Source organism: Dendropsophus ebraccatus, chromosome 12, assembly GCF_027789765.1.
Source record: "Dendropsophus ebraccatus isolate aDenEbr1 chromosome 12, aDenEbr1.pat, whole genome shotgun sequence".
Taxonomy (NCBI): Eukaryota; Metazoa; Chordata; class Amphibia; order Anura; family Hylidae; genus Dendropsophus; species Dendropsophus ebraccatus.
The window spans coordinates 30,475,338-30,493,654 of NC_091465.1; the positions used below are offsets into that span (position 1 = coordinate 30,475,338).

An 18,317-nucleotide genomic window follows, 5' to 3' on the forward strand; every position below is an offset into this window, starting at 1 on the left:
GCTTGCAGTTGTTCAGCCAATGGGAGCTGAGAAAGCTGAGTCACCTGACAAGGCAGGGGAAGAGGTGGGGCTGCTGTAACAGGAGAAGGAGCTGAGAGAAGAGCTTGGTGACGGTGACGACAGTAATCAGGTCTGTGTGAGTGAGGAAAAGACAGGGAAGGGAGGCAGATAGGTGATTGAAGCATATTACAGAGTTATATAACTTTGTAATGTGCTTCAATTACTGGGAAAAAGTTTTTTATGGCACTTGTCTTTTAAGTTCGAGCTGCCATAGTTACAGTGGGTTGGGGGGGGGGGGGCAAGCTTAGTGAACAGCCCGGGGCCCATAGTAAAGTTAATCCGCCCCAGTCTTGTGGAGTCCAGACTTCAATTGGTCAGAGTTATTTTGCAGCACAGTATTACATAGGTGGTTTTAATGATACGGCTCACTGGGTTATACTGAGCTACTAACACAATGAAAATGTCCAAAAGAAATGTTCAAACAATTCACATATTCACATGATCAGAAAATTGCTCATAATGTAATGTAACAGCACTCATTTAGGTCTGCAGATCTTGCCTAGTTGTTCCTAAACACTGGTTTAGCGGTCCTAAATTACCCCCTCTGAGTGGGTCGGAAATTCCCAGGTTATTCTTCACCGCAGCGCTCCCATATCGTGTGCTGAAAGCCGACATCTGACTAACTTATAATCTGAGCAGCGTGTTGTAGTCTGAACCCTCTAAGACAGATGTTCCGAATTATCTCTCATCCCCTAAGGGGTCATGAGCTACAAAAGGAAGGTCCACCTGCGGTCACAGGGGCCTGTGTGGGACCTACAGGCAGAATTAACAACAGATTTCTGGCAAGCCATGTAGGCTGCTGTGTGGGCGGGAGGCGGAGGTTGGGGGCTACACTGAAGTCATCAGCGAGGTCACCGATTCAGACCTGTCCCGCCAGATATGAGAGAGAGACCCCCCTCAGCCTATAAAAGGAATCAAGGAGGGAGAAAAAAGGGAGTTTTCGCAGAATACAAGAGAGAGCTGAAGTTTACCTCACAATGTACCACCCCACCGAGAACAAGAGACAGAGACTGGAGGCATGAAACACAGTGACAAGGAAATCCAAGAACCATTCTCAAGAAGATCACAAGGAAAGGACATAAAACACAAGAATACAATACAGAAGACAATTAGGAGGAGGGGAAGGGGTGGATATGCTGGCAAAAAAGACTAAAAGGCACACATACACCTTTAATAGCAGCTGCCCACCCAATGGTCAACTGGCCAACAGCTAACCCTCCTGTTCACTCCATACATAAGAATGCCTGGCTTGGCTGAGTGTTTGTGTTCTAGAGTAAGCCGCTGCCAGACAGCTCTGATGGCAGCTTATTCCCCCTGAGAAGAAAAGGATTGTGACAGGGGAAATCCAATATCCTGGGCACTTTACTCCCTGACTTTATCTAGCTAGAGTTACCAAAAAATACTGCTATACCAGGACCAAATATGTCTACCGTACAGGGATTTATTCCCTGCATACTGTTATTGAGAACGCACAATGCAAAAGACGAGTAGTGCCAGTGATACAACTATACGAAACAGTGCCGTGGGTGACCATAGACTCTACCACCAACTGGGTTGAAAGTTTGGACAGATTGAAACTCTTTGAAACCTGAACAAAATCTTGTGTCACATTGACTTAAAGGGGTTGTTAAGCTAAAATAATTGACGGCATATACTTGTCAATGGCACCCCGCCAACTGAAGGCTACCACGGAGTGATCTATGCTGTTAACAGGGCCAGAAGCAGTGGGCTTTGTTCACTGCAAAGTAGCTACTACTCATCTGGCTCTGTTCACTACATGGCGGCCATTGCTTACAGCTCAGCTCCCGCTCACACACTTGCTGCAGTAACCAGGTAGGGATACTACTCTTCTGGTTCTGCTCATAGCACAGATCTGGCAGTAGAAGTCCTGCATAACAACTGGTTGCCACCCTGCCCATTGGTTACTAATGGCCTATTCTGAGGATAAGTGATCAATCAATTTTACCCAAAACCCCTTTTTATTACCCAGACCATCTAATGAAAAGTCATATAAGACACTGTTTGCATCACATTATACGGGATGCAAGGGTTTCCAAAAAACATAGATGTTTTCTTTCAGGAACAGCACCACTCTTGTTAGTAGTTTGTGTCTGGTACTGCGGCTCAGTTCCATTAAAGCTGTTTTTTTGCTTTTTTTTTTTTTTTTTTTTTAACTTGGATAACCTTGGGTAAAGTTTTCCATCAGACATATCTACTCCTACTACAGTATGTTATTCCATACTGCTAAATATCTACTATTTCAAAAGGTCTACTGAAACACTTGTTTGCCCTCAGGTTACATGAATGGAGCCCTATGGTTACATATGGCATATACATAGAGAGTTCTGCTCCCTTTCTATAAGTATATCATAGGGTTTAACATAAGGTGAACACAGACTAAAGGTTTTTATTGGCCAACCATCCAATAGGTATGGGTGTCTGCCTCCGTTTGCACTTGGGGAAAGAAGCTGCTGAAAGAGCAGAAACTTTATGATGGATGCCTAAATAGCAACTAAATGGTATACATTTTTTTTAATGAAGACTATTTGGAAAGTTGCGTCATTCTGCATTTGGGATATAAATTAATAATAATAAAAATTCAAAGTAAAGATACCTACGGCATTTTAGAACATCACAAGTTTAGATTGTTGGGGACAGGGCCATTTTAACAGCTACTGCTGCCCTAGGCACTAAACCTGAAGACACTTCATCTTGGGGAGCATGGGGGAGCGTAAAAGCTTAAAGCATAAACAAATATCCATATTAAAGCACTGACTAGAGCCGTCTTCATATTGTCTAAAGGAATTCTCACCACAGGATTGGTAGATTGGTAGGTAATAGCTCCAGGCGTCACATTTAACATACGGGTGCCTAGTGGTAAATGCGGCCCTGGTTGGGGGCCAGTTGTCAGACCTATCGCTGGAAAGAAGGGCCAGGAGGGTAAAGATGAGAGCTTTTTTTGGCTGTCATATGCAAAGAAGTAGTAGTGAACATAGTCATAGACTTTCTATAGGACTTAAAGTGACACTGTCACCCCCTTTGTGCATTCTGACATCTCTACACAGGTGTAAAGGGTAAATTTAGCGTTTTTCATACCTAATTTCATATCATGTGTCATGGTGTTTGTTCAAGTAAAAAGTGTCCTTTTATCAACTGCAGATTGTATTAAGCGGGCGTGGCCTCGCGGCATTAGCGCCACTTAGCCCCGCCCACAATGGCCCCGCCCCCTCGCTGGCCATTGGAACAGGCTGGCCCAAAGGTCTAGACCCCACCCCCAACCAATGGTCGTCAAGGGGGCGGGGCCAATGGTACAATTGTAGGCGGGGCTAAGTGACGCTAATGCCACGAGGTCACGCCCACTTAATACAATCTGCAGTTGATAAAAGGACACTTTTTACTTGAACAAACATCATGATGTAAGATGAAATAAGGTATGAAAACCGCTAAATTTACCCTTTACACCTGTGTCGAGATGTCAGAATACAAAAAGGAGGTGACAGTGTCACTTTAAGGCTCTCTCACTTCTGCCCCTTCATGCCTGCAACAGAATGGGGTCTCAGCACCCAAATCACAAATGAACAAGAGCGTCACAATGGTAACTTTTATAAGAGTAAATGCCTGGCTGTCTCCTGCTGACAAGTTATAGTGTCACCATCTTTAATACAGATGCTTATTTAGGCCACTAAAATAATCTTAGAGCTGTGTGAAAACCACATTAATGTAGATAAATAGTCTTCTAACCAAGTACATCTTTTTTCATCAGGCACGGCGGCGGCGACAGCCATTCAGCCAGGTTTCACATCTGCATCAGGCTCATTGGCGTCTTAATTGCTTTTCAAATTAGGGTCCAAAAGCTGAGGCCGCGCACAATAATAATAAGAAGCCTTAAAGACCGCGCCGCCCAGACCGCTTCCTTAAGGGCTAATTAAAGACTCATCAGTCCCGGATAGCGAGGACGGTCTGGAGCGGCAATTACCAGCAGGTTTTTAGAAAACTGGCAAAATGTTTTCGGATATGACCGCCCCTGCCAAAATACAAGCGTTTTCACATCAATACTTCTAGAAGGGTCGGGCGAAGACTTTCTTACTCCTTTTTTTTTTTTTAGCAAAGTCAATGGGCATAGTTGGCATCTGCAGTGAAGTGGTTACATAGGGCAGATCAGCAGGGGAGACAACCCAGTGACTGTTCCCAGTGCTATGACAGTCCTCCCCGCTGGAGGCTGCTAGCACCGCACATCCGCCTTTAATTACCTTTCAGAGACAGACCCCCTCCGCCGCTCTCCGAATCGCTGTCAGACTCAAACAGGTCTTTGAATTCTTTCTTATCTTCCTCCTTTTTCTCTAGTTTTCTCCTCTTGATCTCTGGGAGATTCAAGTCCTCCATCTAGGGAAGCAAGAGCAAAATGTAGCGTTAATGGAGCACATGTACTACCTTACAGGATTAGATCATTTCCATTGCACTATGGAAGGATTCTCAACAATAACTTAGGGTGCCCACTGTATACATGGGAGAGTTACTTGTAGTAAAGCAGCTTCTTCCAATGCATCTTCCTAGGCTACAGTCTAAAAAGTTGCCACCCCACCTACATAGAGAACAGGGATCTTTAGTGTTACTGCACCATTAACCAACGCAAATGGAAATAGGACATAACCCGAGAACCTGACGGAGTTCTGTCATCAAGTGTAAAGCAACGTTTTTCAGCTTCACCATAGGAGACCAAGGAGTGCCATGGTGCAAACAGTGCATGTTGCCAAACCACCCCACCGCACCCAATGGTAATGCCCCTATATTTTCTGTATGCGCTATCTGCATTGAGGGACATTTTCCCACTGTGAGCAGTGTATAGAAACATGGAAACTCCATAAAAAGTCTGACTGTCTGTAAATGCGTACCCAGTGTCGGACTGGTCCACTGGAGGATCCTTCGGTGGGTTCTCAGCCTGGAACTTGGAATATGGGTGGTTTGGCAAACACTTCAACTCCCAGTATTTACTGACAGACTGCAGCCCTCAGGGTATGCTGGGAGTTGTAATAAATATATACAGATAATTCCCTGATAACTGTAGAAAGGTTTATTGATGGACCTTCAGGGCTGATGGTTGTGACCCACAGACTGCAGCCACCAGGAGCTTCTACACAACCAGGTCGTTCTCTCAGAAACTACAACTCCCAGCATAGGATGAGAGTCTTAAAAGTATAGGGCATTCTTAGAGTTGTAGAAAGAACTGGGTCAGCATGTCGCTTCTCACTGGTACTTCAATGGTGGGCCCCCAGGATAATTTCCTCTGGTAGGGCCCCAGGTACCCCATGCCGACACTGTCCATATTCATCCTGTAAAGCTCTCTAAGCAGAGGCAAACTATAACATGAATGGGCAAAGCACTTAGTTTAGGGGGCTTCTTGTTGGTTTTAGTGATTAAACAATAAAAAAGTAAGCCAAAGCTGCTATGTCTAATGTGTATGTGGGCCTCCTAACTCTCCCAATATAGACAAATTTAGGCAAAAGGGGGCATCAAGCATGTTGGAGTTCCACTGCCCAATCCTGGCAGCAGAGTTCCCCTTCTCCCTCCATACAGAACACATGAACGTTCACATGTATGGATAGATCGAGGGAGTTAGTTGTTGGCCGAATGTGTGTATGGGCACCTGGCGAACTCACAATACATGTCAATAAGGTTGTTTCTGCAGTAGTATATGGCACATTGGCAGAAAGCTGTGACAATCCTGCCCTGTGTGAATTCATCCTTATTAAAAGTGTGCAGCAAATGAGGGCAAATAAAAAAAAAAACCTGTACCCATTGCCCTTCATCTCCAGCTTTCTGTATAATCAGAAATGTTCCCTACAAGTGTATGTAATACGTGATTTCCATAAAGGATGTGAGTTGTTCTTATTATAGCGTCTAGTTAAAAAGGGACCCGGTACACAGCGAACCTGAATAGGTAATCCGCTAAAAATTAATTAAATGCAAAAATTGTCAGCTATCAAAGGACGCCATTTCTATAAAGAAAAAAAAAAAAAGGTGCAACTGTTGATCCATCCGGTTCTGGATGTGGAAAGTCAGCTTGAAAAATTGGATTATGTAATCTCCAAAACACAATGGGGGATTGATCAGCGGCGGCCCCCTCTCTGCTGTCAGATCGCTCCTACCCCTCGTTAATAACCAGACGATAATGAGATAACAGGAAGCCCGCCAGAGACTCCCGGGCCGGCATCTTTTATTTCCTCGATTTTCTTTTTTCCTCTTATTGAAGTAGCGGAGCCCTCTGCTCGTTAATCTGCTGCTCTTAATGAAGGAGCTAACGACTGCTGCCACCCGTCCACAGCGGCATCATTAGAGGCTGTTAGAAGCGGCCAGGAAAAATGCTTAGCGCTGTAATTATTAGCACTGACGGGAGAAGAAAGCGCTCGCACACTCACCTACGCACAGGCACCGCAGACAGCCGTCACATTTACCTGCAGCACGCTCGCTCACACTAACCCAGACAGACAGCGTCTCCTAAAGCAGCGGTCTCCAGTCTGGGGTTCTCCAGCTGTTGCAGACTACAACTCCCAGCATGCCCCCGATAGTGATGTCACGATACCAGAATTTTGAGTTCGATACCGATACCAACTTTTTTATTTCGATACTCAATACCAATTCGATACTTAATAAAGAATTAAAAAACAAGAAAAACACAACTATAGAAATATAATGCATGCCTGCCCCCCTCGACTGTTAGATATGTGACCTTTTCATCACTGAATTTTTTTTCTGGGATGTGATTTCACTAAAAATCAGCAAATTTGAACTTGGCCTTTTTTGCTATTACACTGTTTACTACGCAATATCAGGAATGTAATCATTTTATAGTTGAGGCAATAACACTTCAGCTATCAGGGTATGCTGGGGGCAGTAGTTTTGCACTGTTTCAGCTGTTGGGGTATGCTGGGGGCAGTAGTTTTGCACTGTTTCAGCTGTTGGGGTATGCTGGGGGCAGTAGTTTTGCACTGTTTCAGCTGTTGGGGTATGCTGGGGGCAGTAGTTTTGCACTGTTTCAGCTGTTGGGGTATGATGGGGGCAGTAGTTTTGCACTGTTTCAGCTGTTGGGGTATGCTGGGGGCAGTAGTTTTGCACTGTTTCAGCTGTTGGGGTATGCTGGGGGCAGTAGTTTTGCAATGTTTTTAAATAACATTAAGGACAATTCTCTTTTGAAATCCTTTCATTTTACAAAAAAATCCTAGAAGGCAAGGAGAGGTGCCAGTGCCAGTATATAATGTGGCAGTGCAGGTATACACAGCACCAGGGTCAGAACAGTGTACATGAAGTAGATTGCCACAGTGTATACAGACTCTGACAGGGAGAGAGAAAGAAAAATAAGATAGATAGATAGATAGATAGATAGATAGATAGATAGATAGATAGATAGATAGATAGGAGATAGATAAATAGATAGATAGATAGATAGAGATAGATAGATAGGAGATAGATAGATAGGAGATAGATAGATAGATAGATAGATAGATAGATAGATGATAGATAGATAGATAGATGATTCATAGATAGATAGATAGATAGATAGATAGATAGATAGATAGATGATTCATAGATAGATAGATAGATAGATAGATAGATGATAGATAGATAGATAGATAGATGATTCATAGATAGATAGATAGATAGATAGATAGAAGGCTGCATTGTGGCAACTTGGCATGGAGAGAGTCAGTATCCCACCCGCGGTGTGCTCCGGGGGCGGGGCTTGTCGGTGGGGGCGGAGCTTGTGGGACGTACCAGAAACATTAATTTGCCAGGTCCCTAGCCTGCTTGTCTTCAACGGGCGGCATATGGACACTCCCTGCTTAAATGACAGGATCATTTCTGGATGGGTTATATGCCGCTGTCAGTGTGACAGCGGCATGTACACAGTAAAATAGCTGTTACAAGCTATCGCTAAGTGCCGGCTATTTGAATTTGGTGCCGTCGGGAGCGGAGGGTGGGCGGGCAACTGAGGTGACTCTAGGGGGCAGGGGGCGCACTGAGAACATGGCCGGCACTCAGCTAGCTGCCGGCCATGTTCTCTGCACTATACTTTATATTAAGCTGCTGTATTAGGCAGTTTAACATAAAGTATCGAATACCAGGAGATCCTGGTACCGAACCGTTTTTATGCCCGGAATATCGATAGTAGTATCGATATTTCGGTGCATCGTGCATCCCTAGCCCCCGACAGCCTCTGGCAAGGTTTACAAGCTGCCGGTTGGGGAACATGGCCTCAATTTAAGTTTGCAAGTCTAAGGCATCATGCACACAGTTGCAGGGGGGCAGGCTGTAAGCACTACGTGTGCCGCCATACGGTAACCCATGTGGTGTTGTATTACGCAACTCGATGCAGCATGCCTCGAGTTTTTTTTTCTTAATCTGTTAGATTCATACAGAAAATAAGAAATATGGAACTGGGCGTCTAATACAGTACATCCCTAGAAAAGGCTAAAGATGGTCTGGCAAGACAAGGATCAGGCATGATGTGGTTCAACTGCCCGATCCTATTGTTCTGGGGAAATAGTACAGTATGGTCCAACATATGCCTAAAAGTGGTCATAAATAATAAAGGGTTAAAGCCCTATTCCAACAGATCTGACGTCAGATTATCTGCCAAAGATTTGAAGCCAAACCCAGGAACAGACTACAGTCAGAGATCAGGTCATAAAGAAAAGACTGGATTTCTCTTTTCAAATCCATTCCTTGGTTTGGCTTTAAATCTTTGGCAGATAATCTGTCGTCAGATCTGTTGGTGGAATACTGTCGTCAGATCTGTTGGTTGGGCCTTTAGGCTGGGTTCACACTACGTTATTTGCAATCCGTTTTTCACTGTGTTCATCCATTTTGATCCATTTTTTTCATTGACTTCCATTATAAAAAATGGATCATAATGGATCGTTTTTTTTTAGCATACACAAAAACGTGGTAGACCTCTTTTTTGTGTCCGTTAAAAAAAAAACAAAAAAAACAAACATCCGTTTTTTTTTTTTTTATAATGGAAGTTGATAGAAAAAACGGATGCACCCAACTGCATCCGTTTTTTCATCAGTTTTTCATGGGTTTTTTTTTTTTGCAAAAAAACGTAGTGTGAACCCAGCCTTACCCAGGATTAGAAAAATATAGCTACAATGTGACACTTAGTTTGAATGTAATATTGCAGCTCAGTTCTGTTGAGAAAAATGGAGAAGAGTTGCAATATCAGATGCAACCTGAGGAGAGGGGTGGCGCTGTTTTTGGGAGATGTAGGGATGCTTTTCTCATCCTGGACAGCCCCTTTATTAAGATATAGGATGATGATTGAATAGCCACAGAGAAAGTAACTGATGACCCCACACACTAAGGTCCATACAGTTGCTACAGTTGGTCACACTGGACATAGATTATCAGATACACTAAATAAAGGACACACAAATCTTTAGGGGAAAGAGCAACACCCTGCATCCCTGCCAATCAGCTGTTTGGTGCCCGCACTACACATGGAACGGGGCTGGAAGCAGTGGCTGAACCTGGTTATTGAAGCTCCAGTTAACTTAAAGGGAATGGCTCATTAGAAAATGACTTATTGTTTCAATAATGTTTTTATGTTAAACTTATTTTTTTTTTAAATATTAATTTTTTTCTAACAATATTATAAAAAAAAATTCTTGCAGTTCTTGTTTTCACCACCGGGACTAAAACTAAGCTGAGACTTTCTGTTGTGTCTGTGGTGATAAGAGGAGGGTGCTGTAAAGTAATCTGTACAGCATTGCAGCAACATGTGACACCAGTAGATAGAGGAGACAATAGCAGCTCCCTGTGCAATGACCTCTTCAAAGGTCACAGAGCACGCTCAGTAATGTTTCACATTCATCTCAAAGGGACAGAGTCTGTCTATTGTCATCTAGGTCCATGAGGCTTGCTGTAAAGCATGTCCCTAAATGCTGTTAAAAACAGCTCTGGCAAGATGGCAGACACCATAACAATGAAGAAAAAGTGAAATAAAAAAACAACAACTTTAAAAACACATAATAAATGTCTGGGACTACAGACACCCACCTATTATTAGAATAAGCTACAAAAACAAAACGGAACCTGTCTTCTTCAGCAAGATGCAGATCACAGCAAGCAAGGGGGTGAAGTGGCCAGCAGTGCGCTTCTCCCAGCTCATTCTAACCCTGACTGATCAAGAATCCAGAAGAGGACTGGGACACTGATGCAACACCATGGGGGGACAGCAAACCTGCCTGGCTTTCCCACAGCATCCAATCAGAGGACTGTAATTGGCTGCTATGGGAAAGCCAGACACTCCGATGCAAGAGTCTTGAGAACAAAAAGCCAACTAATGGTTGTTCTAAATAGCCTGAGCAGTTTTGGTACATCTGGGCCAACGTCCTTGTAGATTTGCTACTGGTGTACTGTGCTTCGGCAGCACAATCTGTGGCACCTGTTCAGGTGTACTACAGACCACAGGACTACAGTGTACCTGTCGTTTAATTTATTATTATTATTATTATTATTATTTTATTTTTTTTTGCAGAAATCAATAGTGCAGGCGATTTTAAGAAACTTTGTATTTGGGTTTATTAGTCGAAAAATGCATTTTTATCATGAGAAAGCAGTTTGAAGCTCTCCCCCCTGTGTTCATTGTTCTCTATGGAGAGGGGAGTGGTGGAGGAAGATGAGGCACCGAAACAGGACAACAAAGAGTTAATTTACAGCTACATCACCAGGGGAAAGTCTTCTTGAATGCAGATAATGGCATATTTGCCTAATAAACCCAATTACAAAGTTGTTTCTTAAAATCACCTGGACTATTGATTTCTGCAAATAAATAAAAAATACGACAGTGACACTTTAAATCCTGAATAACCCCCTAAAAAGTGCATGTTTCCACATTGCGTCCCAGCAGAGTTAAGTGGGAGACATGAGAGGCTCTTTATTAATAGACATGTTTTTCTCTCGCCTGTTTCCGTTCCGCTCGTTCACAGCTCCCACTCAATCAGCACAGCATGTACAAATAGCGTGTATGGGGACGCTGACGCAGAGAGATGGCTGGGACAGAGCAGGTAATAAAAACATCCGTATCTAGATGCCTGCGAGAAGTGTGAGGCTGTTGACGCTATATACTCCCTGTATTTGGTTTGACGACAGGCCAATGAAGCTACAGGATAAAATATAGACTGAAAATGAGAACCTACACTTATACTATAGAACAACATAAAACAATAAAAACTATCAACTCCCCAACACACTGGGAGTATTACAGCTCATGTTAAAAGAAAGTTTAAAGGAATTTCTTCCAGTCCAAGTTTTAGAATATTGCATGACAGTCTGCATCACAAACACTAAAACGACAGCGGAGCCATGTACATCATTCAGAGCAGGGAGGGGTGGGGGAGGGAGGGAGGAGGCATGCATACTGCAGCTCAGCCTGGCCTCTATTACATTTAAGCTTGGAAGTAAAATTAGATTTTAGAACTTTGGAAACAACCATCAGCCAAGAGACAAGTGTCATTTGCTGACAGCATCATCAAGTATCTGCAGCTCTCAGCATTATATAGTGCTGATAAAATCCCTTTAAGCAATTAGCTGTCATGCAGTTTCTAATATAGTATAGTACAAAAAAAATCATCCAACCAGAGAAAACTAATACTGCAAAAATTAAGTAAATATTCTAACTTTGCTACATTTAAACTCATGGTATTCCATCTTCTCCACCCTGCTGATCTTATGGAGTCACATCCACTATGCATGCTGGCAGTTGTAGTTCAACTCCTCCTCAAGGACAGAGGGATACTCAACATTCACTGGTTTCCTCATGCAACTTTCTGTGGCCTTCGTCCTACCATCCTGTGAGAGAGAGCAGTGCCCCCTGCTGGCCACACCGAGCATGCTGAAGCCCAGCCAGGATTTATACTCCTTTAATCCCTTGAGCTGTAGGCTCCTGCAATGGATTAGCATTATGTAAATAAGCGCTGAAATCCCATGACGGAGTCATGTAGGGGATGCAGCCGAGCTCTTAGCTCCTCGGAGAGTGATGTTGACACACCAACCTAGACAGACACTTCTCAATGACGAACCTGAACGCAATCGCTCTGCAGGCTCCAGGAAGGAACAACAGGAACCACATCACATAACTTTGCAGTGGAAAAAACTAGATGACTGCACCCAAACTTCCAAAGTTTAATTCCAGGCCTTATTCTGCAGATAACCTCACATTAATACAGCCCCTATTCCATGGGGCGACTACGAGGAGCAAACGAGCGCTATTAGCACTCATTTGCTCCTTGTTCCCCGGCAGCAGCGAGCAGGTGAGTGCGGGGGTTGTGGGGGTGCTTGCGTGATCGCTAGATCGTCCAGGCAGCCCATAGAGGATAGTGGCGGTCTGCTGCCGCCGCTCCTATTCCACAGAGCGATGGCAGCCGTACGCTGCTATCACAGTTGCTAGTTTTTCAACATGTTGAAAAACAAACAACTGCAACGATCAGCCAACATGAATGATGTCGACTGATCGTTGCCTTCTATTCCACAGGACGATTATCGGCTGTAAAGGGCGATATCGGCCGAAAACGGACAATAATCGTTCCATGGAATAGGGCCTTAACTCTCCAGCATAGTCTAACATCAAATCTGGCCGATCTCAAACCCTGGTCACTAATCCTACAGTATAGGGAATCAGCCCACAAATACGCCATGTACGTACAAAATTTTTGTAGTACGTAGCCATTTGAATCCTTGATGTACTACCGAGGAGGCCTCATCCTAAAGGATTAAAGGGGTAGTTCAACAAAAAACACAAAAATACTTGAAAAATCTCCAGTCTTCCAGTACTTATCAGCTGCGGTATGTCCTGCAGGAAGTGGTGAATTTTTTCCAGTCTGACACGGTGCTCTCTGCTGCCACTTCTGTCCGTTAAAGGAACTGTAGCAAATTGCCATAGAAAACTATTCCTGCTCTCCAGACTGGAAAGAATACCTCTTCCTGCAGGATGTACAGCAGCTGATAAGTACTAGAAGTCTTGAGATTTTTTAATAGAAGTAAATTACAAATCTCTATCATTTTCCGGCACCAGTTGATTTAAAAGAAAAACATTTTTGCTGAACTACCCCTTTAATGTAAGTCCCTACCACAATGTGATATTCTGCTATGCAGGTACCTAGCTGTGGACATCAGTTTACCTCCTTGGATTGTCATACTGAAAGAATACAATATTCTCCTACTGATAAGTAACGCTCCCTTGCACAGGTTGTGTTCTCCTACTTATTGGAGGAACAAGAACTGATGAGAAGACAATGACGGAGACAGGATATGGCTTCCTGAGTGATAGATGATGAATATTTACCCTCTCCTTGCCGCTGATCTCTAGTTGAATTTCCTTCTCCCGTAGTTTCTTCCAGTTGGTGTAATACTTGGTCAGCGGGGTTCCCTCTTCCTTCATTTGCTTTTCCCATTTAAGCTGGAAAAAAATAAAAATTTCAAGAAGTTATTCCAAGATTTAAAGTTATCCTTGAGCCACAGGATAGGGGACACCTGGTGAGAGTCGAGGGTCCGATGCACTATGGGAAGACAAGATGGCAGAGGTAGTATAATGTTCTGGTGGACGATATTGGAGTTCACGTACATGTTATTTTTACACATATCGGGGGAGATTTACACATGGTGTAAAGTGAAACAGGCTCAGTTGCCCCTAGCAACCAATCAGAGTCCACCTTTCATTTTCCAAAGAGTCTGTGAGGAATGAAAGGTGGAATCTGATTGGTTGCTAGGGGCAACTGAGCCAGTTTCACTTTACACCATGTTTGATGAATCTCCCCCATTATCTATACCAGGGATGGGGAAACTTTGGCACTCTAGCTGTTGCAAAACTACAATTTCCATCATGGCTGTCCAGGCATGATGGGAATTGTAGTTCTGTTACAGCTGATGGGCTGAAGGTTCCCCATCCCTGATTTATCCCGATGGTTTTATTGTTATGGTGGATTGATATACACACAATATACAATGCATGTTTCAGGTGCGGTGAGAGAACACAGCAGTGGCAGCAATGTTCTCCTCCTAACACATGAAATCCTCCTGTGCTTCCATAATGAAGCCCTTGGAGAGCTTCCAGTCCCCGGTGTGAGGGCTCAATATTGCCCACAGGTGCTCTGGACGTCATCTGACAACTGGAAGCCCCAGGATTTCCGTCAGACAGGACTGCACATGCGTAAGCACCGCCGGAGGTATACAAAAGGGAATGAGTCACAGGGGAACAAAATAAAACGGAAAGAGATGGCCGCTTATAATGAGAGGAGAGCAAGGACAACAAATAAGCAAGTGCACAGGTTCTAGCCATGACACACAGCACTTACCCGTATAGCTTTATACTAGGGAAGACCTACCATTGAAATGTGTGGGAAAGCTGGGTGACAACCCATAGGAAAGGCCATTTTATGCATGGAAAGTTTACAATGTAGTGTAGATGAGTGCTCATTCATCTGACATCTAGCTCAGCTGAGAATGCATGTGGGGGGGGGGGGGGGGGGGGGGGGGGTAGAGGAGAAATCTCCATCCAGCATGCAGAAATCACACTGCCTAATCCTTAATAAAATCCTTTAGGGTGCGTTCACACTTACAGGATCTGCAGCAGATTTGATGCTGTGTTCAGTTATTTAAATGAAATCTGCTGCAGAAAATCAGCTGCAGATCCTGTAGGTGTGAACGCACCCTTAGGGTACAAACACACACACTATATAACCGCAGATACGCAGCAGATTTGATACCGTGTTCAGTTATTTAGATCTAATCTGCTGCGTATCTGCTGCGTATCGCAGCAGTAAATACGCAGCGTATAAGCCGTGTGTGTTTGTACCCTAAAAAAGAATGGATTGCAAAAACGGATTGCAAAAACGCAGTGTGATCCCAGCCTAATAGGTTTCTATAAGGGTACAAACACACACCGTATACGCAGCTCATTTACTGCTGTGATACGCAGCAGATACGCAGCAGATTAGATCTAAATAACTGAACACAGCATCAAATCTGAACCACCAAGTCTGCTGCAGATCTGCTGCGTATATGGTGTGTGTACCCTAATGCTGCGTTTACACAAATCATTACACGATCATTGGCTCGATCGTACGATTAATGATGTCGGAGTAACGTTTTTTTTTCCATAACGATCAGTGTTTAGACGGAACGATAAATCGTACAGAAAATTCGTTTTGCGATCGCTTAAGCCTATCTCACACATTGGTTAAATCGGCGAACGACTGTTTACTGGAACGATCTGGGAAATCTGCGAACGACGATTTGAGAACATGTTGTAAGATCAAAATGAACGATTTCTCGTTCGTCGTTTGTTGCGTTTACACGTACGATTATCGTTCGAATTCGATTGTTATCGCGCAAATTCCCACGATAATTGTTACGTGTAAACGCACCATTACATGAATTGGTATATTTGTCTCCATCCTGAAGCTACTGAAAATCCTCACTGCCTGGTCTACTCTGTCTCCACTCCTCTGTTCTCCCCCTCCATTCTGAGAGAGAGGTCACATGATCTCTGTCTTTTTTGTTGCCAGGCAAGCTGAAACACCTCATCAGTAACCCCACCTACCAATGACATCATACCAATCAGTGATCACCTGGTCAAAAGCAGGGGAAAAAAAGCCTCTCCTGAGTAGTATAGGGGAAAGGAGACACTGTTGTTTAATCTCTCTCTAATCAATTTATGTAGATGAATGGATGGATAGATAGATAGATAGATAGATAGGAAGGACAGACACTGTGTTCACTGTGCAAAGTGGAAGCAGATCGAGCCACTGGTGAGCAGATACTAGAAGACATGGGTGGGTATCCTGCAGTTGCCTCTGAGGTGCAATGCATGCTGGGAGACGCCATGATGTTAAACTGTGAATCTGGGGCTAGGAGCAGCATAGACAAGTGGGAAAGATGTCAAATAATTGGTAGATCCTTGCTTTTTGTGCATTTTATTTTTTGTTAAGTTAAGGGAGTACTCTGAATGCAGCACATAAGGGTTATTAATTGCACAATGAAATACTGTTTAATTTTCCAATATACTTCAATAGCAATAAAGATTACCAATGGCCAATCAAGATCCCTGCTTGAAGACAGTATTAGAGATGCAAATAAGGGACCCAAACCCCTTAGTGGAACCTCCAAGTAAAATTAAAATGACGTAATTGATGGGTAGTGAGGTGCAAACCTGGTTCCTGATATATTACCTTCAGTTCACTGGCTGCTTCCCTTCCTAGTGGATTAATAGAAGTACCGAATTGGGATGAGCAAAAGTGTTACTTTTAGCTGCAGAACCACATATCACACCCATACCAGGACTCCCATTGGTTATGTACACTGGTCTCTTAGGTGGCGGAAAGGTTTTTGGGCTCTCGGGGGCAATAGGACCAGTGTGCAACTGCTATATCTACACCTACTGCTATACCCCTAGTGTGTTTTTAAGGAAATGTATGCAATAAGATGGTAGACTGACATAAGCAGGAGTACTGGGACCCTGATATTTCTGATGGCGGCTCTGCTTGCTGGAACTGAATAGAAGTCTCCGCTGTTAATCCCAGCAGGGAGATTTTTATTATAATTATTATTGACTGCCTGCAAGCTATGACCTTAGAACAAGGACTGATACAAAAGATGTACTGGAAATTTCCAGAACTTTTTATTATACAATGACTAAAGCTTTCTTAGCTGAATTCATCCTACCCCTTTAAAATTCCTATGAGGCCCTGATAGACGGCATCACAGGACATATCGTTCAGCGGCGGCGGCAGCAGTCTCCAATCTCCCGGCACACATTCTGTCTGTGATGCCTGAGCGGTTTTATTTAGATTAATTAATCAAATCTTAACGCCGAGGACAAAGCCCGTAACATCTATTATGTACGGCTAGACCCATGCAGACCAAATACGTCTTCTTACTTAGTGGCACCACCTGCAATTCCCCAGCACTACTTCATCCTGCTGCAGAGACCACAACACGTGGGTGTCTCTGATCTGACACTTTCCCGTTGCCTCTGTCCCTGCGAGGTGGTGCCAGAGTGTCTACGGACGGCTTCTGGCACTCCCAGCCCCCTGATTTATATTACCAGCAGTCTGCCATTAAAATATTTATGAAGGCATTACATCCGTGCGTGCTGTTCTAGGGTTGCAGAGGAGATCGGGCTCCGTCAGCCGGCAAACACAATGCTAATTATCGAGATTTATCTGCTCCCTTTGGAGACAGAGGTGCCTGCAATGTACTGCAGTGTAATGCATGGGAGGTCTTACCGGCAAGGCGAGGGTCCAGGGCTGGGGGGGGGGGGGTAAGAAGAAAGGTCATAAGGCTGTGAAGGACACAAGTTCATGCTTTGGTATATACCCGCTATAGGGTAACCCTATCACTGCACTATACACTGTGATAGTAGTACATGCCTTATCCATGTCCCTGGTGATGAGTGCTGTGATTTGCTACACATGTAAGTGGTTACGATGCGTTTTCATCCCATTGATCAAGAGGGGATATAATTGTACCCGTCTCATTGTATATCAGAAACATACTACAGGAAAAATCCCTGCAACATATGGTCCTATCATTTCATGCTTTTTGTTCCTTTTAGACTCCATTAATGTCAGTGGACAACAAAGGGAAGCGGCATTGTCTTCCTATAATGAGGTGCTCGAGTGGCTGCGAAGCTACAACACCCATCATGCACTGTAAGTCGATGGGGGTTACAGTTTTGCATCCGCTGGGGAGCCAAAAGTTGGGCAACACTAGTGTGCATAAAAAGAACACCAGGCGCAACTACAAGAATTGTTTAATATATTTGGGAAAATGCAATGATTTATCCAAGAATTAACACAAAGTGGCATCTTGAGGATATCAGCATGATGCATTCTGGGAGGAGGCAAGGTTTTATGGGGTATAAAATGTCCTGGAACTCTACTTACCACAGCATCCCTGTCAGACACCCCAAAGGCACACTTCTGCCTCTTGCTAGTTATGTACGACGAATTCTCTTGGATCTTATCCAGCAGTTGGCGCATCGGCTTGCAGTAATTGGACACTTTACATTCCTTCAGGAATGATTTCAGCTATAGGGCCAAAAGGAAAAGAAAAAAAAAAACAAGAAAAATCAGAAGGAAAAAAAAAATCACTATTAAGGTTTGCCAAGAAAAAAAAGCATAAACAACTGTTAAGTGTTCAAACGCTGCCATAATGAGCCGTTAAAGGGGTTATTTTCTTGCAAAACAGCGCCACCCCTGTCC

General features: G+C 43.7%; 1 protein-coding gene across 1 annotated transcript in view; it reads right to left on the reverse strand.

Moving 5' to 3' along the window:
- NOC2L (NOC2 like nucleolar associated transcriptional repressor) overlaps positions 1 to 18,317 on the reverse strand; it is an 86,080-nt gene that overhangs the window by 9,730 nt on the left and 58,033 nt on the right. Inside the window, exons 15-17 of the mRNA XM_069946493.1 lie at positions 18,000 to 18,143; positions 13,400 to 13,513; positions 4,311 to 4,443 (exon numbers count right to left, since the gene is read on the reverse strand). Of these exons, the coding sequence (XP_069802594.1) occupies positions 4,311 to 4,443; positions 13,400 to 13,513; positions 18,000 to 18,143 (391 nt within the window). The remainder of the gene's footprint in view (positions 1 to 4,310; positions 4,444 to 13,399; positions 13,514 to 17,999; positions 18,144 to 18,317) is intronic.